Source organism: Momordica charantia (genome assembly GCF_013281855.1).
Source record: "Momordica charantia cultivar OHB3-1 chromosome 1 unlocalized genomic scaffold, Mcharantia_2.0 BLBB01000001.1, whole genome shotgun sequence".
Classification (NCBI taxonomy): domain Eukaryota; kingdom Viridiplantae; phylum Streptophyta; class Magnoliopsida; order Cucurbitales; family Cucurbitaceae; genus Momordica; species Momordica charantia.
In genome coordinates this window covers 19,054,251-19,078,183 of record NW_028275157.1, presented here as the reverse complement: position 1 = coordinate 19,078,183, position 23,933 = coordinate 19,054,251, and the positions used below count along the sequence as shown (strand labels likewise).

At 35.5% G+C, this 23,933-nt stretch overlaps 3 protein-coding genes across 6 annotated transcripts; 1 reads left to right on the top strand and 2 right to left on the bottom strand.

Annotated features, from left to right (window-relative positions):
• Positions 1–4,909: 4,909 nt before the first annotated feature.
• On the top strand, positions 4,910–8,096 carry LOC111005335 (E3 ubiquitin-protein ligase WAVH1). Its single transcript, XM_022276799.2, has 2 exons — positions 4,910–5,732; positions 5,917–8,096. The coding sequence occupies exons 1-2, from the start codon at positions 5,373–5,375 to the stop codon at positions 7,708–7,710; spliced, it is 2,154 nt and encodes a 717-aa protein (XP_022132491.2). The 5' UTR covers positions 4,910–5,372; the 3' UTR covers positions 7,711–8,096.
• A 1,619-nt stretch (positions 8,097–9,715) lies between these two features.
• LOC111005703 (protein RMD5 homolog) lies at positions 9,716–14,112 on the bottom strand. Of its 3 annotated transcripts, none has more exons than XM_022277307.2 (2): positions 13,966–14,112; positions 9,716–11,208 (listed from the first exon to the last, which is right to left on the bottom strand). In XM_022277307.2, the coding sequence occupies exon 2, from the start codon at positions 11,191–11,193 to the stop codon at positions 10,027–10,029; it is 1,167 nt and encodes a 388-aa protein (XP_022132999.1). In that variant the 5' UTR covers positions 11,194–11,208; positions 13,966–14,112; the 3' UTR covers positions 9,716–10,026. The 3 variants fall into 3 exon arrangements, with proteins under 3 accessions (XP_022132999.1, XP_022133000.1, XP_087976678.1); XM_022277308.2 differs by having other exon boundaries at positions 14,006–14,106; XM_088120552.1 differs by lacking the exon at positions 13,966–14,112 and adding an exon at positions 13,603–13,929.
• A 1,668-nt stretch (positions 14,113–15,780) lies between these two features.
• Positions 15,781–22,108, bottom strand: LOC111005266 (Aldolase-type TIM barrel family protein). Of its 2 annotated transcripts, none has more exons than XR_015792794.1 (9): positions 21,900–22,108; positions 21,451–21,556; positions 20,985–21,123; positions 20,252–20,360; positions 19,974–20,110; positions 19,025–19,161; positions 18,192–18,303; positions 17,915–18,042; positions 15,781–16,227 (listed from the first exon to the last, which is right to left on the bottom strand). XR_015792794.1 is itself a non-coding variant. In XM_022276708.2 (9 exons), the coding sequence occupies exons 1-9, from the start codon at positions 21,942–21,944 to the stop codon at positions 16,158–16,160; spliced, it is 978 nt and encodes a 325-aa protein (XP_022132400.1). In that variant the 5' UTR covers positions 21,945–22,108; the 3' UTR covers positions 15,781–16,157. The 2 variants fall into 2 exon arrangements, 1 of the variants encoding a protein (XP_022132400.1); XM_022276708.2 differs by having other exon boundaries at positions 18,197–18,303.
• Between the last annotated feature and the right edge of the window lie 1,825 nt (positions 22,109–23,933).

Genomic DNA, 23,933 nt, shown 5'->3' with positions numbered 1-23,933 from the left:
TATATTATATATGTGTAACAAGAGACATATGCTTCATGCTTGGAAGAAGGAATCATAAAGGACAAACACAACTCCATTATTTGAATTAATGCATAATATATCAAACTTCCCTCTCATTTCTCACCGTCACCCTCACCCACAAAAGCTTTTCATCAACCTCATCCACTATTTCTGTTTTCTTCTACACATGACATCATCCCCCAAAATAATAGGCCAAACTTCAATAATAACACCAATTTCACACCATACCATCAAATTCAAACATATTTTTACTCCCATAAAATTAAATTACAAGTTTAGTACCTGAATTTTTAAGTTTTCTCTAAAGTTTAAAAAATATATATTTAATAGGCCATCCATGAACTTTAAAAAATGTTTAACAGATCCTTAAATTTTTAATTTGGTGTCTAATAGGTTCTTGGTCTATTTGACATCTAAAAAAAATATTTTATTAAACATACAAATGAAAATTGTGTCACGTAGAATCTTAAACTTTTAATTTTGTGTATGACAAAGTTTGGGAATTTTAAAAACTTTCGATGTAAAATTTAAAGTTAATTGATCTATCATACACAACATTAAAAATTTAGGGAGATATCAAACATTTTTTAAAATTCAGGAGTTTATTAATTAACTTTTTCTACTTCATATATTTGGGTTGTTATATATTTTGCCCTTGTATTCTTTTAGTCCTAGTATCTTGGAAATTGAAATGCTAAAGAAAATCTAACAGCAATTAGGCCATGTGAATGAGTATATAATTAGGCTGTATTTAGTTGAGATTAATGGTGGAGATTTGTCGCTTATTAGGTTGACTCAATATAAGTTGATGTTTTGTTGGACTTTTAATAAAATCTTTAGTGTCTTTAATTTAATGGTTATAATTTTAAAATTACAACAAACTTAAATTATTATTTTATTATTTTTAGAAGAGAGAGAGAGTAAAAGAAATTTGAAATGAAATGTGACAAAATTGTGGAGATGACAAATAAAAAGATAGAGCATTGATTGATTGATTGGTGGGGGGGCAGAGAGGCCCACCCAACCCCAATTCCCTTCAATCATGCGCTGCCCTAACTTCACATTCAGTGCAAATAATTGTACTCTAAACACTGCCCGCTGCCCGCCCTCCCAATTTTATTATTTTTATGTTACATAAAAAAGCCCCCATTTTAATTATTTTTGCCTTGTTCATATATTCAAACTTAAAAGAACCAAGTAAAGTGAAAGTGACGCCAAAATTTTTAAAACATTAGGAGAGTGAGGAATTGAGTCCCCTCCGATATCCAAATTAATAAAAAAAAAATTCGTTCAATTTTAGTTTTGATTTTAAATATTAGAAACAATTTAATTAAAAGAGAAAGTTTTGTGTTCTTAGTTCGATTTTAAATATTAGAAATAATTTAATTAAAAGAGAAAGTTTCGTTTTCTTCGTTCTTTACTTTGACAATTATTAGTACAAGTACGAATCAATTATTAGAAGAGACAACGGCTCTCTAACATGCATTAACCTTTGTTCAATATGCAAGTACAATCATTTTTTTTTAAAGAAAAATTGTTGATATTGATTCATGGAAATTTTTTGTTTTGGCCTAAAATTTGGTGGAGTTTTGATATAAGTTTCATTCTACCGAACTTTTACTTTCTAGCTTGATTGCAATATTGTTGTATTTAAAATTGAGAATGAAACTAAATAGTTTGAAATTATTGATGCTAAAAACGACTGTTGGAGCCTCCCGTTTGGCATTTCCTATTTATTCTCTCTTTTGTTGGGAGAAATATAGAATCCAACCACTAGAGGGAGGAGAAAGTCGGACGAAAAGGGCAACAATGAGAAGAAAGTGTAAAAAAAATAATTTTTACATCAATTCAATCAAAAATATATATACATTATGTCATATTTTTTATAATTTAATAAAGTGAAAACAAACCAATCTAAACATAGTTATTTTCCGATTAAAAAATATTGTGTTCAAATCCACATCTCTACATGTTCTACTAAAAAAACTTGGTAAAAACAGATAGACATAAAATATTTTAAAGTCTTTGAAGAAAGATTAACCACTAAATTAAAAAATTTTGGAAATTTATGAAAGAAATTATTTGCGAAACACCTCGTGAATGAAAAAGTTATTTATCTCTTTTCTATTTTATTGTCTTTATATACTTTTTTCTTTTCTAAGCGATCTCTTTTGGCCATGCACTTTTCTTTTCTTTACTAACTTTGAAAATATACTTTTATCTTCTTAAATCTCCTTTTGCATAGACTTTTTCTTTGTTACATTCTTTTTGTACATCTTTCTTCTAGTAATTTTAATCTCCATCGAATTTTTACTACCTCTCTCTCTCTCTCTACTTTCCCCCCTTACCTTTTCTCTATATTTTATTCCTTCTTTAATTAAAAATAATAATAAACAAACAAATAATAATAATTGAAAAGATAAATTGTGGGGACACATATTTTTCGTCACAATCTTCTGTGCACACAATTTTCCTCGGTATTTATTTATATTCAATATAATATTGTTTTAAAATGTTGAGCTCCCTTTTTTTGAAAAATTCAAAAAAAGGGGGGGTTAATAGGAAGAGATATAAATTGGAAGGGTAAAAAAAGTGAATAAAAATGATTAAACGAATGTTTGAAAGCGGGACTTGACCTTGCTGTCACCCGTACACAGAATTATCTCGTGCATGGATTAAAAGTTGAAATCATTAAATCTCTCACATGCCACGTCATTCATCCTCCATCCAGCCGGTAACCGGTCACTCTTTGAAAACATAATCAAACCGCGAGTTGAGAATCCACACGAACCAACCCCAATTCCCAATATTATTAACTCAAAACCCTAATTATTTTCCACTAATTACCTTCACCTCCCCATCATTTTCCTCTTTTTCATTTACCGCCACTCACCGTCCCACGGACGGACCCGTTTACGTTCCGTTCCGTTCAGTCCCTAGTGGATCCGGATCGTGGGTAATTATTTTCTCGAACTCCGTAACATTGGAGAATCCACGGCTGTGATTTGCTCTCACCGTCAACCAATCAAATTAAATAAAAGAAAAAGGGAGTTTTCTTTCAAAAAAGTAAGCATTAAGAACGGTTTTGCTGCCAATAATGCGAACAGCAATAAGTAGCCCATGTTACCCACACAAAATTTTAATCAGTTCTTTTTTTCTTTTACTAATTATTAATTTAATTCCCATACTTGAATTTCCAATCCCACCATTTCTGGTTAATTTATTCCCAAAACAAATTAATAATGAAATAATTCTAGGAACATGGTTTTAGTTTAATTTTAAATTTTTGGAGAGAGAGTCACGTCAACTCAATAATGCTGGGTTTTAAAAAATCCTTGTCACATTAATGTGCATTACCTAAGTTTGCTCTACCCCATAACTGAAGCCTCCAGAAATATCTTTTTCTGATTATTTATATGATACAATAAAATAATATTTTTGTTGGTGGCTTGAAAATCAAGCTATTTTCTTTGATAAAGATTGTAGATCTCCATCAACTTATTTTTAAAGTTTATATATTTTTTTTCTAAATAAAAACTGCGGCTTTTGGCTTTAATAGTAAGTCAAATTTCAAAACACACATCTCTCATTTCTTTTTTATATAATTATTGAGCATTGGACTTTGGAAAGCATGTGAATATAGTCCCATGAGTCAAGATCCCCTTAGCCCAAAAATTGCTTCTACTTGTCATCTTCTCTATGTTATTTTTCTCAAAAAAACATTCAATTTATGTACACATATGTTGAATTATTGATATTTTAATCATTATTACAAAGTTGAGAAGCGTGTTTTGTTACAAAAATTATTATTGATTTTATTAACATTTGAGCAATGTCAATTATAATTTATAAAAATATATATAAAAAAAGTGAAGGTTGAAGAAATCCTACCTGTTTGAAAACCTCTTTCTTTCCTTCATAATTTGATATGACAAAATTTTAATCTTTACTAGCATTCATGTAAAATGATTATCTAAGATAAATTGAATAAATTTCTTCAATATCCACGAGAGTAAAAGATAATGGTCAATTGTAATTAGTTTCATTTTGACACTATAAAACATTTTGAGTTAAAGAGTCAAGTGTGGTGTGATACAAAGCACAATTATATGACATATTTTGAAATAGTTATTTTATACAATAAGTGGTGTGGTGTAAGATTTGAACTCATGACATCTACAGCATCAAATTGTATTCATGTTAGTCATATTTCGATTTGAAATAGTTAAAAGTGGGAAGAAGAGTGAGACATAGAAAAAGAAGCAATAATCAAAAGAAGAAGAAAAACAGAGAGGCAGCAAAGTGAAAAGAGCCAAAGAAACATATTATTAGTATTATTAAGGGAAAACAAAATCTTGAAGATCTCATCCAAATTAATGAAATTGAACGTGCAAAAGAATGGACCGTGTGTGTATCCAAAGGGACAGAATCAGAAGCATCCCAGTGGGTGGCTGCAGCCTGCAGGTGCAGTGGCAGAGGCCTCAGCGCCTCGGCCCTCGCCCCTCAGCCCATCCCCTTTTTAACAAATAATAAAAGGTAAGGGACAGCCCCATCTTACCAAAAAATATTTCCTACCCACCCACAATCTACTCTCAATCACTCGAATTGGCAAGTTTTTTTGCTCTGGGCATCAAATGCTGAACCGACCAAACCATGCATCAATTTTTATTTTATTTTATTTTACTTTCTGTTTTTCTATATTTATATTACCTTGTTGAGTATGAAAATGAATGACATAAATTTAGCTTTGCTTCTTCTTTAAATCTGTAAAATAAAATAAATAAAGGGACACGTGTAATTTTCTTAGAATGTAAATTTTCCATTAGAAGCGACCGCGTTGACCTGTCATAAGAGGCGGCAACCTCCAGTTGCCGGTCACCCGCACCGGCGAGTTCTTACTTGTTCCCACAATTCTTACCTTACCCTTTCTCCCCTCAGAATTGAGATGCATTATTAATTATTCCCGAGAAGCTTTCTTTTTTGTTTTGTATTCTTTTGTTGTATCATATCCTTCAGCTTCTCAGTTCACAGTTCACACACAGACACAGAGACAGAGTTTCGATTTGGAAGCTACAGTGTGGCCTTTTCTTTGCAGTGCTTTTTTGGGGCTCTTCAAACAGCAACAAATTATATTGCAAAGGAAGAAGGAAGCTTTTGTCATCTTCTTTTCAGTTTTTTTATCATCCATCCCCTTCCCCAGGGCTCGTTCCATGTTATCCATTTTCATCTCTGATTCCATATTCCTATTAATCCCTTTCCCAAATCAAATTGCCCCCAAATTCTTTTCCACCTCCTGAGCTTCGCTTTTTCAGAGATTAAATCAGATCAGATCGGATTGTGGGAAACAAACAATGACGGGGTGGAGAAGAGCGTTTTGCACTTCTATTCCTAAAGATTCAGAGACGAAGGTGTTGAAAGAGAATACCGTTAATAGCCAGAGCCAGAGCCAGAGCCCTAGAATCAGCTCTAAATTTGGGTTTTTCTCCAACCCATCCACGCCTCGCTCGCAGTCACGGCGGCAGCCGGAGCCAGGCCTCGGCCTCCGATGCCGGACCTCGGTTGCTACTGCTACTACAGCTTCGTCGACGCACAATAGCCCCAAGCTCCAAAAGAAAACCAATGGCTCCAGATTGTTCCAGTTCTCCAATCCTTCTTCCCCAAAATCGCCCTCCAGTTTCTCCTTCATTAAATCCGGCTTACGACTCTCCAAGGTATGCAATTCTGCTGTACTCTGTTACGGTTACATCATTGTAGTAGTCGAACATTGATCGAGTTTCTCCCTCTAATTCCTTCACTTTTTTAGTTCGCTTCTTTTATTTTTATTTTTATTTTTATTTTTTTCCAATTAGCCATCATTTAACTCGATTCCCTCCCGTCTCTCCCTTGTCTTTGCAGAGTAGGTGCGGAATCTGCTTACAAAGCGTTAAAAGAGGACAAGGAACGGCCATTTTCACTTCAGAATGCTCCCACTCCTTTCACTTTCCTTGCATCTCAGCGCACATCAAGAAGCACCGGACTGTAGCGTGCCCCGTTTGCAGCTCCATTTGGAACGAAGCTCCGTTGCTCGATACTCACAACCCTCAGAAGCAACCAATCCAGACAGAGAAGACAAGAGGAGTTGAATCGGTTAAACTCGGAGACCTTAAATCGAAGCCATTCAAAGTTTACAACGATGACGAGCCTTTGATGTCCCCGACTTCCGGTGGTCGCTTCAATCCAATACCAGAATCCGACGAAAACGAAGACGAAGAAGAACAGGATAGCGCAGTAGAGTTCCAAGGGTTTTTTGCAACATCTGCACCGTTATCCTCTCCAAAACTACCTAACGTTGTGAAAAATGTTGAAGTGAGTCTATTGCCGGAGGCAGCGGTAGTCGCAGTTGGTCGGAGCTATGAGACCTATGCGGTGGTGTTGAAGGTCAAGGCTCCGCCTCGATCTGCAACGACGTCGTCATCGCCGATGAGCCGAAACCTCCGTCCTCCAATTGATTTGGTAACCGTTTTGGATGTCAGTGCGAGCACGAACAGCGCCAAACTCCAGATGGTGAAACGAACTATGCGACTGGTTATTTCTTCGCTCTGTTGCAAGGACCGCCTCTCGATTGTGGCGTTCTCCGCCAGCTCCAAGCGGTTGTTGTCTCTACGGAGAATGACATCCAATGGCCGTCGATCGGCGCGCCGAATCGTCGACCTACTCTGCGAAGTCGGCCAAGGAGCGTGCGTTAACGACGCAATCAAGAAGGCCGCGAAGGTGCTCGAAGATCGGCGGGAGAGAAATTCCGCCGCCAGCATCATCCTCCTTTCCGATGGACACGACGATCGCGTCGGAGCGTACTACTCCGGCAACTGCAAACGATCGTCTCCCGTCGTGTGTTCCACGCGCTTCCCTCACCTGGAGATTCCCGTTCACACCGTCGCCTTCGGCGACGGTCCCGCGCCGCCGGAAGACGCGCTGGCCAAATGCGTGAGCGGCTTGTTAAGCGTGGTAGTTCAAGATCTCAGACTCCAACTCGGGTTCGTATCCGGTTCATCGCCGGCCGAGATCGCCGCTGTCTATTCACTAACCGCTCGTCCAACTGCCCTCGAACCCGGTTCAATCCGGGTCGGGGATCTCTCTCCTGATGAAGTTCGAGAATTGCTAGTGGAATTGAAAGTGCCAGCTTCTTCCATTGGGACCCACCCATTACTGTCCGTACGATCAACTTTCAGGGACCCGTCATCGCAGGGACTTGTTTGTTCTAAACTACATGCATTGCCAGTACCCAGGCCGCGGGCCGTCCGATCTTCCGGCTCCAACATCGAACGCCTGAGGAACCTCCACGTCACGATCCGAGCTGTAGCCGAGTCACAGCGATTGATGGAACACAACGATTTCTCGGCAGCGCATCACTTGGTGTCATCGGCTCGAGCCCTGCTGCTGAAGCAATCCGGCTCCACATCGGCTAGCGAGTACATAAAAGGCTTGGACGCCGAGTCAGCCGCCCTCAGCCGCCGGAAACAACAGCTACAGATGCAAAGCCAAAGACAGAACGTAATGGGACGAGAGCCGAGCCGGGTAGACGAAAAGCTGGAGCCGCTCACGCCGACGTCGGCTTGGAGAGCTGCTGAAAGACTTGCCAAAGTGGCGATCATGAGAAAGTCGATGAACAGAGTCAGCGATTTGCACGGCTTCGAAGATGCCAGATTTTAATTAAAAAAATTAAAAGAAGAAGAAGAAAATAAATCATTCTTGAAAATAAAAAAAATAATAAAAAGAAAAAAAAAAGGGGGGTTATGATTGGACTAGTGGAAATGGGGCCGGGCCTAGAATATGGACAAGAGGTACAAGACGGCTAGGCCCTTTTACCTTTATAAAAGTTGAATTCTTGGGCGTTGGCAGAGTAAAGGAATAGTTTGGAGGTGATTTGTCCCCACTCTCACTCACATACCAGAAATTGGATTATTTTGGATCAAAACCTCTGTTTGTATCTTCTTAAAATATTCGCTTCTCGAGGTGTTGAATTTTGTAAAAACTTGAAGATATGATATAGTTATTATTATTGTTATGAATGAACTCTGAACATGTCCAGTTTTGTACGTTTGTCTGTTTGTTTGTATGAGCTGTTGATGTTCAAGTCATTTTGTTTGTGGTTCGGTTGGAATTCGGCCTTCCTCTGCTTTCAGGATTTATGAATTGTTTTGGATCTGTTTTCGGGGCGTTTAAGAATTTGGGATTAGTTGTAAAAATCATGTGGGTGGGTGGGTGAGTGGTATTTGTTTGTGAAGGGTTTATGTTAATGGAGTAGATAATACATTTGGGAGTGATTCATATAAATTATATTATGTGGATTGGGTGATATTTGGATATCATCTGAGTCTCACTCTCACATGTGGCGCACTACCATTTCTTTAGTCTGTCAAATGTCAAAAAAGAAAAAGCAGAAAAAAGAAACACTCTGGATAACCTCAAACATCATTAGGGGAAGAGAGAGAGATTATGATGTTAATGGTGAAAGTGCTGTATCAAATCAGTTTCCCATCTTTCTGATGAGACCTCACAAAATGCAAAATCAAAGCTGTACCCATCTTTCTTGAAAGTACCCAATTTTCCCTATTGTGTCTGAGATTTGGTTCTTTTTATGTTGGGATAATAATTTTGCTAGTGTCACAGTCTCTAACTATAAGCCTATGACTTCCAAGATCTAAATTGAACGATTTCTCAAACTTCCAAGTATTAAACTATCCTACTCTTAGAATAGAAATCGATAGTTACAAATTTCAAAGACAATGGTATACAAATTTCAGGTACTGTAATAGCATCAGAATAGAAATGGACTAAATTACTAGCACTGTCAAAAACTTTCCCATGTTTAAACAAATAAACAATGACTGAACATGTTGGACATCCAGAAGAAGGGATCAGGCAGCACACAATACTTAAAAGCACATAAATGCGAGGGGAAAAGGCTAAAAAAGGACAGGAGGGTAAGAGAAGGGAGGCTTTTTCAAGCTTTCATTTTTAGAGGTGTTTCTTTACTGCGGTTTTTGCCTTTTGGAGGGGTAATGAGTTCCTTAAATTGCGCAGACTTTTGGAACCAATTGTGATGAGTGGGGTTTAAGGCTCCGTATTCTTTAGCCAACTTTACTTTTCTTTTCTTTTATGATAATGTATTGCTTGAAGGAGCATAAATGATGTCTATGAATAATGTAATAATAAAGTAGTGTATGTGATTGTGGGTATCAGCCATCCCCCCTAGTGCTCAATCTGCCCATTATTCTATTCATATGCAATATTTTAAAAAATAAAAATAAAAAATGGGCAAGCTGCATGCTGCCTCATCATCATCCTCATGTCTATGTGGACAGCAAGGTCTCCAAAATGAGCGACAAAAAGACTAAGGAGGAGGTGTAAAAGTTGGTAATTAAGAGCCAACTCTTGCTCCAAGTATTGTATCTTTTCTTGTAATATTCTTATATATGGAGGGGGATGGGGGCCTGGATCTGTATTTCTATTTGGTCCAAGAATCGAATTCCACCTTCTCCATCTCATTGAAAGGGTCAAGGCTTAATGATGACAAAATTTGAGGCCCATGACAAAATCAACAACAGGAGAAAAAGCCACAAAAATCAAGTACCCAAGAGCTCAATTGATCAAATCTATTTAACTTGAGATTAGTGCTGAAATTTCCCTAATATCAATTATGCTTTAGTCAGAATAAAAGAGAAGGATATGTATTTATTTGATAGGAAGTGAGTTTCCAGAAGCAGCCAAGCACTCTCCTCCCATGCTGTAAAACTATCAAACTTGAAAGATGTCTGTGGAATGACTTTGCTCCCCAACATTCCCAACACGTAGAAAGAATATGTATTTACAACAAATACAGCAACAAACAGTACACAACTGACCATCATTTCCCCCCCATTTCACACCCTTTGTTACACCATACAACTAAATCCTGCAAATATTGGTTCAGTTGAAGAGAGGAAGTTTCATACAACATTAACCATTGAATTTTTTGAGTATGCGTCAAAAGTACAATTGCCTACACCGTGTAGCATCAATGTCTGTTGGACAATATGGGCACTTAAATGATTTTGTGCTGTTTTTAGACATCTTCATGATGGACTGCTTGCAGAGGACATGGCCACACAGCATCAACATAGGTGGGTTTTCTTCGGTAGACTGTTCCTTTGACACCGGACAAACAAAGATGGAATGGAACTGAAATTCTCTGTCCAACTCCACGGGCACAGGCAATTGCTTCATAGACTGCCATTCCTGTTTCTTCCCAGCCATCACATTCATAAACTTCAAGAGGGGAGGCAATCCCTGGACCCCTGCTGCGACTGTTACGCCCAAGGGACTCTCATAGGACTGACCAAGAAAATTGCAAAACTGCCTTATAAGCTCCTCGGCAACTTTTTCCCAATTTGTTGCTGACAATAATTGTGATTGGGAGTATGGGGAGCAATCAAGCCTTCCAGTCCACAAGAGGCAAGCCATAAGTTTCTGAAGTTCAGCCATGTGGTTGGACGCAAGAGGAGCCAGGTACGTCCTAGCATACTTCAAAGCATCATGTCTATCTCCCTTCTGTAGAATCTCCATGAACTGCATGCTATGAAGTTTGAGCAAGAGATCCGATCCACATTCCTTAAGTTTACTTGAGTTATTCAAAGCCCAGTTCAAAGCTGGCTCTAGATTCCGGGACTTCATGGCTTCAAGGATCTGATACATTTCCTGAAATGGTGATCTCATCGAGGCAGCAGATTCTGACTCGCCAGCCTCGTTAATAAAGCAATCACCAAGTTCAAACATACCCTGGCGATAGAAATGACTAGCAATAATCTGGTTAACGGTATGCCTATCAAAATCAACATTTCTATAAGCTTTTGATATATCTGGATTGAAGGACTTCTCAATAAGCTTAGGATACTTGCTCAGAGCAACATTCAACTCCTTCTGTGTGCTTTCAAGCTGAGTGAGTGGGGCAATATCTTTTAACTTCGTTTTGAGTTCAGAAAAAACTGAATTCAAATCAATAGGACATTCAGGATTATCAGCTAACTGTACTTTTTGTAGCACCTGCTCCAATTCAAGATGGATCTGGTCAATTACTTCTTGACTTTTGGAAGAAGATAATTTCTGCTTCTTCGTTACGCGGTCAAATACATCTTTAATGCTATCTAACTCCATTTCTTAGTCTAATACCTGCAAAAAAAATAAAAAATCAATTTGTCAAGCAAAGTCAATAACAAACAGCAATTAAAAACAAGAAATAGAATGCAAAGATAACAGACCAAAACCACAGACAAGAATGCCAAGAAATCTGAAAATAATCAATACTGAGCAGGAAAGTAAAGGTCCTGAGATCTCCACAAAGTAAAGAAAAATAGGCCATTAATTCATTACAAAGTTATACAAAGGAAAGAAAAGGTTATGAGAACTGTCAAGTACAATACTGAAAGATAATAACTGGAGACAATCCTGTAAAATGTAATAGTATAAACTATTTTCACTGCTTCAGTTCCCCACTTCATTAGACCAATGTGTTCCCAGGATATATATATATTTTATAAGAAACTTGTGTATTAACTCATCAAAAGGAGACAGCCTAAGGGCTGGGGGTAGAGGGAACCCCACCCAAAGACTAAAACAACTCTTTCCATTTGTTGATAAGCATGGAGAGGTTGTAGTTCCCAGGATATTAAAATCCAAGAAAAGGTATGTGTTAATTGAATCCAAAATACATAAAGAATCCAGGCCCACAGGTTAGTTATGAATCGCAAATTCTGAATATAAAGCACAAAGTACAAAACACAAACATTTTTTTTTTCTTTTTTTTTGGTATGGAATGCTAATACAAGAGTTGTGACAATTCAATCTATTACCACTTTTATTAGGCTTTAAAAAATTGAAGACAAGATTTATAGAATAAGCAATAGTGGTGATGTTAAATATGTTCTTTTAGAATTTTTATTTAAGTGGCAACTAATAGGGGTGATCTTTTTGAGAATTGCATATAACTATTATGTTTACCAACACTTGATCACATAAATTTAGGATTTCTATTATTTTTAAATTAAAATTGAGGCATACGCCTCATATTGCATTGATGCTTACACCTCGTCTCTCAAGGAAGAAAAACCTCGTGATAAGCTATTCGTCTTTCTCTACAGCACTTTATTAGCCTTATAGCTACAAAATCACATCTAAAAACCTAAAAAATTAAAACTTAACATCACTATTTCACTCCCATTTGTCACACCATTTGACTTATAGTTGTAACCCTCTATATCTTCCTCTTAGGTCCCATTTCCATCTTTCTACCACATTTATTGGAGAGAGACAGCATCGAGTGAGATGGTCGAATGAAGAAAAGGAACCAACAGCATTTAGTTCATATTTCCTTTTTCTAATTTGCTTTGACCCTAGCTCAATAAAAAGGGGTGTACTTAAGCAAGAATCAAAGGGTTTGGCGCCACACCTACAGCTAGGCACAAAGCACACCTACCTAAGCACACGATTGCTAGGGTGTTATAACTATACACCTGTGAGCATCTTATTCAAACATTTTCTTGGACCAAAGAGCTCCTACTCCTAGGATATCGGGTAAAGGTGTGTGTATGTAGTTTTTTCTTTTTCCTTTTTTAAATCGTGAGTGGCAAGCCAGCATATGCACACCAACTATTCTAATGGGACAAACAGCGGGTTCTAACAACATTGAGCCATTGAGAAACACTAGGATTTATTATCCTAGGTAGGTGGTCACTATGGGATTTAAACTCTTGCCCCCAAAATCCCCAAGTCTCTTCCTGTTGCTACTAGGCTAACCCATGGGTGGGTGTAGTGATTGAAACCAGATCTATAGGTCGCAAGTCACGAAAAGCAACTCTAACTATCAATATGTATTAGCTATTAGGCCACTTTCCCAAATGCTTGATTAGCACGAGCATCTTAGGTGTCCTGAATATGCATTACAAGAAAAATCCTTTCATATATTGGAAAAAACCATATTTTCAATTAGATAGAAGGCAACTGCACATTCGTAAAATAATTGTTAGAACCATTTGCTTAAGACAAAACATGTAGTAGAGCTAACTGAAGGCTATCCTATGCATATCACTTCTATCTGAAAGTTAAACTTGTAACACCAGATTAACCATGATCACGGGATGAATGATAGGAAAAGGGAATGAAAATCTTAATCAGTTTTCATTCGCAGTAACAACAGTTCTATTACAAATGGCTTGGCACAAGATATGATGCATAAACGAAACAAGTTTTTGGGTGTGTCCAATTGGTAGTCAGACCAAATTACTGATGAGGAAAAATGAGGTAAATGGACAGAATATGTCAACTAATATTGAATGGCAACCTCGTAAAGTGCACAGACTAGAAATATTATTTTAACACGAGATTTCTACCATGAAAGTGTAAACAATTCAATATTTATAACGACAAAACAATTATCAATGTCAAATGAAACCTATCACTCGAAATTTACCTTTCAATTCACACAGTAACTACTAACTTATGCAGTAAATGGCATCCAACGTAAAATGAAAAAATCGGGGAAAAGAACTTGAAGGATAATAGACTAACTTGCAAAAACCCAGAAATTAGAGAACAAAAACAATACACTCGAAGCCAAGAAACATAAACATCAACAGTTCGCACTCCAACAAAAGTTCCCAACATCTGAATCACCTCGAAATCTTGGGGAAAGAGAGGGTGCTCATGAAACCGAAACAAGTAAACATAAAAAGAAAACCCAAAGACAAGAAATCGATGAATTGGAAGCAAGGCAAAGAAGAGATGCGAATCTGAAAACAAGAAATGGCAGCAAATCGATTCAGATACGATGAGAAAATTATGCCGACAAGCAGATGAAACTCGATTCGTAAAAAATGCAGAAACATCTTAAGATTAGATCTGGATAGAGTATGATGGAAATGAAGTGCTTACATAGATCAGCGGGAAGGAAGAAGAAGAGAAGAGAAGAAACCTTGGCAGGAAGTAAGGACCCGGACGAGAGGGATTTTTCCCTTTCCGTTTCCGTATACACCTTTTATATAAAAATGGAAAATACGGAGAATTATGCATATTATTTGCTTCCTCCTCCACAACCTCATATATAATTTAACTATTAAATAAAATCACACTGTAAATCATAAAGATTAATCACAATTTTATTCGCCAATGGAGTAAAAAAAAACATCAAAATTTTATGCTGAACTTGCTATTATACATATTATAAATTTCCCGGTTCATCGGTTTTTAATTTTGATTTATTTTAGTCTCTATACTTTAAAATTATGTTTTAATAGTACTTTCAACAATTTTTATTTATTTTAGTTATTCTCTTTTGATCCTTTTACTTCTTAAAAGTGATCCATTAGATATAAATTTTATACACGGTTGATATCTTTTAAATAAGTTCATAACTACCTTACAAGAAATTTAACGAGTAAGGTGTTATGTTAAAATTATAATCAAGAGAAATTAAGGTACCAAAATATTCACTTTTAAAAAATACAAGAACAAAATATGTTTTCGAGAGTATAGTGACTAAAATGAATAAAAGGCATAGAGTATTTAAACCTATGATATTTATGTTCAAAATCAAATAATCCATTGTTTTTATCCAAGTTTCTGTGATTTGCTAATTTACTTTAAAAAAATTTAAAAATTTAACTAAATGTTAAAGATAGACGATCAATATGGTAGATGTCGAAAAATCTATCGTCAAGCTCAACAATTGCAAACGAGAAAGTGGATGGCAGTGCGTCAAGCTTACACAGTAGTTATGGTATGAACGTTCTCGATTTGGTTCTAATTTGCGTAAGTCAAATTAATTAATGTAACACACGATATAAAAAAGCATTTGAATTTACATCTCGTCTTTCTATCACGAGACTAATTTACGGTGGTTGGCCCATAACCATAACAGTGGCTCAATTGATGATGATAAGTCGGTTGTTCATCTTTGAGTTAAAATTCTCCCCTGATTTTTCTTGGAAAAAGGGTATGCTAGCTATCAAATCATAACAGTGATAAAATTAATGGAAAAAGAAAAAACATAATCCACTAAATTTATCACCCCGAAAGGCGAAAGATTCCAACTTTTAACAACTGAATTTATAATTTAAAAAGAGAAATGCATAGAAAGGTCGAATATTATGAGGATCATGACAGCTAAGCAGAGCAAATGATTGAGTTAAAAAAAATTGTAAGAATCTAATTTATAATAAATAATGGGATACTTGCGTGGATTGGTTGAAAACGTAATTACAATGTTCTAACTCCCAACTATTGATCAGGCTTGCTTCAAATTTATTTTCATAGATTAGTTATGTTATATTTTTACTGAAGTATGCGGTATTTTTTACCGTTTATTTGTTAAAGTTGTGTTAACGTTTTTTTTTTTTTTTGGGTTTTCTAAGCTCGTAGGTCTCTTTATTTCTTGAGTACCTTTATAAACCTATCTTTTTTTCTAGCAACATAATTAATAACAAGTAATAAAAAGGCCCATAATATATTGAACTTGCATTTAGCCTTTAAACAAACGAAAGACATGACGGTTGCCAAGAAGTCGGCTACACCGTTTGACAAATGCTTTAATGTGTTGGAATAATTTATGTTTTATTGTCCAATGGGTTTATTGGAACTTAAATCAACCCGATTGGTAGAAGTTGTCGTGTTGCCGAATTCGGCGTTAATAAACAAATGCTTTCAACTTCTAGAGACCCCTAGATTCCAAAACTTGCATTCCCAAAAGTAAATAAAAATCAGTTACCGTCTGTTACTTTACTTCCTCCACGTTCAATGCTCATAAATATTCTGTAAAGTGAAACAGGTCGTTGATTTTTGGGTCCTTAACTGTGGCCCGTAAATAAGTTTTCAACATGATAAGAATAAAACGGGAATATATATATATATATATATATAATATATATATATATTATGCTGCCGCAGTGCATCCAACTTCTATATACTACTCTAAAGAATGATACAGTATCTGATGCACGTGTATAATCAATCAAATGGGTTTTACAAGAGACAGTACGGCGGCTTCAAAGCTGCAATATTCACTTGTCTGTTTCCACGTTGAGTAATGGGTAGCAGCAAGCATCTTTGATCTGAACTAGGAAAGGTTGTCATCTACTTCCATCGAACAACCGCTTCTCTTGAACAAATAGATTGTACTTTTCCTCACCATAAAGCTTCCTGTTATCGTACAGAAAATAAATGATAGCGTAATTAGCTTCAAACTAGCGTGATGTATCACTTTCAGATGCAATTTGGGGTCCACAGATTGAAAACATTGCATGGGATGACAAATATAAGGTAGTAGTCCAAAGAAAACATCCATGTAATAAAACATTACATTTTTGTTGTTTTTTGATACCTGTGATATCAGGATCACTTCAACCCCACTAATTCGTGGGAGTCTGCAACATGCCCATCGACTCTTGAGTTAACATAAAGGGATTTCTTTTCTCTAAACTCTACTCTCAGTTTTTTGAACCTAGGAGTGGCATTCAGCCTGACAGCCAAGCCTTCGTTTATTAGGACAGTCCATTTCATCCATACAGCATTTACGAAATCCAAACGTGTAAACACACTTCCCCCAACCCCTCCTCGTGGCGATGGTAGTGGGGTAGTGTTCCACCCTAAAGGTATCACTTACCTACTAAATTTAATCTTAGAATTCACATATCCATAGGAAATTCTTGTTCTAAGAATAAGCTACAACCACATATTGACATTGATGTTGTGTCCATTCTGGGTTTGCTGAAAAGTACACAATTCTGGGAAGGTTGGAACGGGGGATTTGGCTTTTGGAGGCATCTGGTAATTTTTTGGTTGTCTTTAGTATATAAGCTAATTGACAATGGAAATGCCACGGAAATGAACCTACGTTTAGCAGTTTAGCAGGGTACATGTCCAAAACAAGTTAAAATTTCTGTGTCAGGAATTTGTCACGAGTATTGATGCAGTGGAAAGATTTCAACAAAGTTGGCCCCTTCTGTGGTTTTGTATTATCCTTATCAATGCTCTGTGCCTAAGGAAAATGAAGATATGGATAGTCTATTTTTTTGGTGTTTTTGTAGCAGGAGAAGTTGGAATTCTTGTTCCAAACTTCCAGCATTTTTTTGGGGTTCTCTTCATTCTTTAAAGGATAATGTCATGCTACTATAAGGTAATGCAGTAAAGTCCTCTCTTTGAGTGGATGGGTGTCTAGTGGAATCTCTAAAGATTAGTGCAAAATTCAATTGTTCCTTTTGGGTTTCCTTATTAAAGAGAATTTTGTTCAAGCCTCTGTAATTAACACAGATAGAGGAAATTTTTTGTGATTTTTTCCGTTTGTATAAAAAAAAAAACTTGTCATCAGAGTGGGGAAGTTTTTTTTTTTTTTTTTCTCTTTTTCGGGTTGCTATAGGAACCCTCTGTCACTGTATCAACGGAAAGTTTTGTTTCCCTCCCCCCACCCAAAACAAAAGTCCTTCACAAATCTCATTATCTTAGTTTATTTGTAAATCCAAGAGCTATGTACATTTCAACATCTTCGGGTTCATGAATTATACACTCCCTTCAATATCATATATATCAACAACGTGCATGGTTAAAAAGTATGCAACAGCTTTGATATGGCACCAAATCACTGAACAAAACATGAGTAAATGTGAGCAAAAATAAATAAATAATTAAATGATGTTGAAAATCTGAGCCATAAACATCGACAAGGAGCACTATAAATACTCGTAGTTCCCCTTGTGGGAAATAAGAAAAATAAGCTACCAGAACCATAGCTGAATACAGAAGAAGAAAAAATGACCGTTAAGAATACCTTGAATCCCCTCAGACTTCAAAACATGGCAATATAAGTTATAGACCAATAGAATTTACTCACGCTAGATCTGCCAACGATTCAGATTTTATCACGGCCTTTCCTTCTGGCAGTTCGAGGCAAGAATAATGCATTATCATTTCTTTTAGCGTGTGCTTCGTACTTTTGATATCATTGTCCCACAAGATGCTCTGGGTTCAACATAAGAAATCGGTCACTTCAAACTCATTTTGTACGTGTGTGTATGTCTGTATATACATAATCTTGCGAGGATACTGTACAGTATAGCTCTAAAGCATTAACTCTAATTAATTAATTGACTAATGTACATGATATGTACCTCACCTTCCTAACGTATTCTCTTTTCACATCTTCCCATGGCAATTTGCCTTCAGGGGAGAAGATTGAAGCATTCCAAAGAGCTCCTCGGGCAACCATCACTGAGGAAGCACCTTAAGTAATACCAGATTGATTTAATATTCAAAGCAAGAAAGCATTGACGGACAAGATAAAACTTAAACTGCTTGAAATATCATCTCAGCCAGGGTAACAAGCTTCATCGCTAATGGATTGCAATTTGCAACATTGTAGTTAACTGTTAAGCCTCTTCATGATTGAAACCGAATGGAAGGTTTTATAGGCTTAGCTCTCCCTTGGGCACGGCGTGGTTCTCTCTACCCAGCCCTTAGGTTGCCTTCATATTTTTGTTGTTAATGATTGGAAGTCTTTATTGGCTTAGCTCTCTCTTGGGCGGGGCCATTTTGCTTCATTGGTTAGCTTACAGAAGATGTATGATTGTTTCTAGTAGCTATGGTTGTTTTCTGTTTTATCTACTTTCATGGTCACAAAACTATCTGTGTTTAGTTTCAGGTGGAAGATATCTTACCCTTAGACATTTGTTGTACCTTCTATTTTCATTAATATATAAATCAGTTTTTTATTTTTTTTATGGAAGAGAAAACCAGAAAAGGAAATCAAAGAGGTAGAAGTGCAAGTCAACAAAGAACAACTTTAATAACCTCATAAGCTTAACAAGGAGCTAGACAAAAGTAGATTGGTAACAGATTTGGAACAATCAGATTCAAATACTTTCAATTACTAATCAACCTAACCACTAAAATAGAACATGAGGCATCATTTGAAAATCAATAAAACAAAGCCTTCTATACATACCTGTATCAACTTTGACACGTTGAAAATCTGCGTACTCAAATATATCACCATTCGCAATGACTGGGATAGATAACGCTGCCACAACATCTGCAATCTCACTCCACTTCGCTGGATCTCTCGGCCGATCTGCAACTCTTCTGCAATTTATCGAGCACAACTACAAAACCAATTAAAATAGAAATGAAAACAAAATACTCATATAAACTTACAGAAATATCACTTGGAACTAGAAGGCCTGATCAAATCTAGTTTACCTTTTCATATCAACCTAAAATAACTACAAATCCTCCTCTACCAGTGCCCTATGAACAAGGTCTCAGCACTAAAAAGCCTAATATTTACAGTTTTGAGGTCTGTACTCTAAGCGTACCTGAAAGCATATATTCTGCTTCCAAGCAATCTCTCAAAAGTCAAACCTACCATCTTCTTTAGAAAAGATTGTAAGCCTTGAAATGCAAGACACTCCTCAAAATTACTAGCTTTCTTAAAGCACAACAATACGTCTAAAGAGCTTTGTAGCTTGGTTTTTTTTTTCTCTCTTTAGAATTACACATATCTGCTTTTACAAATCAAGCCTCTCTCCTTGTTTCCTACAACATAAATTCAAGCCTTTAAGGTTGATATATATTTATCACCTCATCTCCCTGATACAAGAAAGCTTCAATAAGTTTCTCCTTCATTAACCAAAAAAAAAGGCTTAAAATGAAATAACCATGTTAACTTTGAGAACAATGCAATAATATAGACAACCAAACAAATTTTACCAAAACGGGGAAAATGATCAATTTTCATGAGAAGAATCATTTGCAATCAATTCCTAACAGTATAAAGTGCTTTCAGATGCAACTCACTAGTCCATTTAATAATAATAACTCTCCAATTAAATTATAATTCTGACGTAATGGTAAATGTCTTAAATAGCAGGTAACTACAGAAACTTGAAGATCACCTTCCATGAACAACAAGAGCTGAAACACCAATGGTCTCTATTCGCCTAGCTAACTCCACTGTATCCTGAGACGAACTTAAAAGTCGAATCTTGCATGTAATTGGAATGTTCAAGTTCCTCCTCAATGTTGTCAAAATCTAAATTTAGAAAGAGAAATAAAATAATAATAACAAATAAATAAATAAAAGGTGAATTGGTAAGTGCATTTGCCACAAATACAAAAGAGGGAGAATAATTCAGAAAAATTATTTCAATTTGTATGGATATGAATTGCATACATCGTGAATGAGGTCAGGTTTATTCAATAGTGCAGCACCCATGCCCCCACTGATGGAAAATGACTTGGGGCAACCCATATTGATATCTACTGCAGCAACATCTTGACATCTAAAAGAAAAAAAAAAATCCATCACTTAATACAATTATGACTTCCTGTAGACAAAGAAGCATTATTCTCCGACTAAGGACCCAATTTTCTCCCAACGAAAAAAGTAGTAATAAAATGAGCTTGAAATAACGAAGGAAATTATAGGGTTCCGCAACAATATAGTTCTCACTTCTTTTTTTTTTTAAATAGGAAACAGAAAAATATATTAGGAAAGGACCCAAAAAAGGCCAATACACCCTAAAGGCCAATATAGTTCTCACTTGAGCAGCAATATTTGCGAAATCAATTATAAGGTTTCATTTGTAAGAAACTGGACAGAATAGTTCTCACTTCTTGTTCCCACTTAGCATCTAATCCATGACCCTCAAAGTGAGAGTACAGAAAATAATCAACTAAGCCAATAGAATCTCATATCGTAATCATGATCATCACATTAAATTGAATAATAAAAATAAATCTTGCCACCAAAAATTCAGTCTGATCCATAAAAAAGCCTAGTAAGAAATATTAATTAGTTGCAGGAAGAAAAAAACAATTCAAAGGTACAAAGTGAAGATAACCACCACCAATCTTGTAATAACTCAACTGTATAATGACAGACAATATGAAAGTAGCAAACTTACACTATTTGAGCAGCAGTTAGAGCCCTCACAGCATTAGAAGTACCCATTTGAAAAACAACTTGACTTCTTTCTAGGCTGCAGGTCCTGAAAACAACATTGTCCGTCCCTTTCTCCACAAAATCAGTTGAACCAACACGCTCTAGATGACAAGGAGAAGTAATATAAGTTCATAATTGGTGAAGAAAAGGGAACAAAACATGGCATATTGTAACCTCCATCTCCTAAGCTGCTTGCCAAGCACAACGCATTTCCCTCTAATTGAAGTCATGTTTATATGAACACAGTAACTCCACTACCAATGTAAACTTACGACAGACAATGGGGAAAAGACCATAATTCTTTCCAAACTCGAAGTTACAGTGAAATTAATAAATCATTTTTACAGGTTAAAATCGACTTCATATGAACATAGGACAACTGAAACCAATACCTTAAAATTTGTTAACAATGGGGAGGAGAAAAGTACCATTTAATCTACGCTCGCATTTGACCATCTTATGGTCAATAATTTCCTCTCCATAGGTAATGTCTGCACCGTATTGTGCGGCCAATAGTCTAAATGGTAACGTTCCCTGAAAACAATAATGACCAATCATATAATACTCCATGAAAAAACTTAAGCATTCGTAATCTCGTTATATTCACACTCTCCCATAACTTTGGTCGGCATCCAAACGGAGAAAATCTAGCGGGTATTTTGCAAAAAATGACTACAATTAAGAGATGTACTTGATCAAGTAAGGACAGCAGCTCAAACAATAAATACTAAGATTCAAACTCTTGCATAACTTTGCTTGGCATAAATAGAGACAATCAAGCGGGAAATTTGCAAGAAATAACTACTATAAGCAGATACACAAGATCAAGTAACGAGAGAAACTCAAAAAATAAATACTGTAATTCGGTCCAACTTACAACGCGAACCATAGGAGCAAGGATGAGTTTGTTCTCGTACTCCATCTTAATCGGAAGCGGTCTGACCAGAAAACAGAGTGACTATTTCAGTTTCATCGTCTTCTCTCCCGGCGAACTGTAGGCCGGAAAACTAAGGACGGATTTTGGACCATAATTCACAATGGGCTGGACTCTGCTTAGGTTTTGGGTTGGCCACTCAAAATTACCAAATATTGTTTCATCATATTTGTTTTTTGGAACAGGTTAAATAACCAGAAAAAAAATGTTAATTAACCTAAAACCTTAAGTATATGGATAAATATAAATTTAATCATTTATAAGAGTAAATTTTAGTGGGTTAAGTTATTAAGTCTGATGTTAAATCTCTATCTCAAAAATTTTTTGACTTGAAAAAAAAGAGTACTCAGGAAAGAAAAGGTTAACTTGTTAGTTTAATTTTTTTATTTTCCAATGTTTTGGTAATTATATATTTACATCTAAATACTAACCATTTTAAATTTTAAAGTCATGGTGTAAGAATTTATATTAACAAATCGTTTGAATTACCATAGATTATGCTTAAACAGGTAGTCTTTTAACTCACCGAATGAACTGATGTTTTGAGCTTAACCATTGAACTATATTATCGTGTTAGCAACAAAATAATATATTAAATTATAAATGATTTACTTTTTTTTTTCACCTTCGAAAAAATAACCATATCATAAATTTGTTTTTTCTTTTAGAAATCAAAGACAAACTTATAATTACAGAAAAGCTACTAAATATCTAATGCGTCTTCGAATTCAATTTTAGCAGAGTGCAAAATTTGTATAAGACATCTATCTATGACTGAAATGTTATATGTTCGAATCTCACTTTAATATGTTATACTAAACTATATATGTATATAATCTACATTAGACTTATTGGATAATTTTGTCTCATTGAATGTGTTTCATTTTGGAGTATTCCAACTCCAACTTTTAAGAGAAAACTAAAAAATCCTAATCAGTTAAACTTTGCAAAAAATTTTGAGCATGAATCAAGTAATTATAAAATTGACTATTAAATTCATGAAACGACTTCATCTGTTTTAGAAATATACTATACAAGAACGACTATGAAACACAATCTTTTCTACATGTTGAATGGGGTAGGGCAATTTTATGTATTTTTACATTGGTTGTCACGATCTCGTGGACGTCATGGGGGAATAATTTATGATTTCATTATGCAAAATTTGATTTATTTTCAAGTACATCATTTTCTTTGTCTCGTCACCAGAGAATAATCTCTTTTTCTTTTTTCTTCTTCCTATCTATTTGGGCAATTTGAATTTTATCCTTTCAAATTATTGAGCAACTCTCGAATCAATGCTTCCAATGTTTTGTCAGATCATTTGGGAACGGAGGAGTACGACTACACCAACTTTGAGAGGTGAATTTTGGAGATTATTCATTTATTTGTACGATCCCAAAAGTTTGCTCCATTATAGAGTGTTTTGAGAATCAAATATCTTAGAAAATAAGATGCTTGGGGAATAAAATATTGAGTATTGCATGATAGTTTTTTAATCTCTAATCTAAATCCAGGAGGTAAAACGATTCTTGAATTGATTTTAAAGACAAAAATGAAAGATCTCTTACTAGTGTACTCAATAATTATTTTCATTATTTAATATTACAATATCCTTCCATAGAGATATCAGATCAATCTAAACATAATTAAATAGTAAAAACATAAATTTTGTTCTTTTGTAATAGATATTTACATCTTCGTAATTCACATTTATTGTACATTGAAAGAATTGTTTTTTTGTATAATAATTAATAAATATATATAACCATAAGAATAATTCTTCTCCCCATAATATGATTTTAACTTTATAAATAATATTTTAAAATTGATGGACGCACGACATTGATGCGTGTCAAAATTGGTAGATAATGAACAAAATACGTGTAAAAATTTTTAAAAAAATGGAAACGCAAAAGTTCAATTAGGTCTAGGTCAGGTAAAATTCTTAAATTTAGGAGCCATCCCATTGAGAAA

What these genes read in the sequence shown, in the direction of transcription:
- LOC111005266 (XM_022276708.2), bottom strand. Translation starts at nt 21,944, where the DNA reads ATGGAGTACGAGAACAAACTCATCCTTGCTCCTATGGTTCGCGTT. An exon ending in ATGCGAGCGTAGATTAAATG is followed by an intron (nt 21,124 to 21,450) that starts GTACTTTTCTCC and finishes CTTGTCATCTAG; the next exon opens with AGCGTGTTGGTTCAACTGAT. An exon ending in CTAACTGCTGCTCAAATAGT is followed by an intron (nt 20,361 to 20,984) that starts GTAAGTTTGCTA and finishes TTTTTCTTTTAG; the next exon opens with ATGTCAAGATGTTGCTGCAG.
- LOC111005703 (XM_022277307.2), bottom strand. Translation starts at nt 11,193, where the DNA reads ATGGAGTTAGATAGCATTAAAGATGTATTTGACCGCGTAACGAAGAAG.
- LOC111005335 (XM_022276799.2), top strand. Translation starts at nt 5,373, where the DNA reads ATGACGGGGTGGAGAAGAGCGTTTTGCACTTCTATTCCTAAAGATTCA. An exon ending in CCGGCTTACGACTCTCCAAG is followed by an intron (nt 5,733 to 5,916) that starts GTATGCAATTCT and finishes TTGTCTTTGCAG; the next exon opens with AGTAGGTGCGGAATCTGCTT.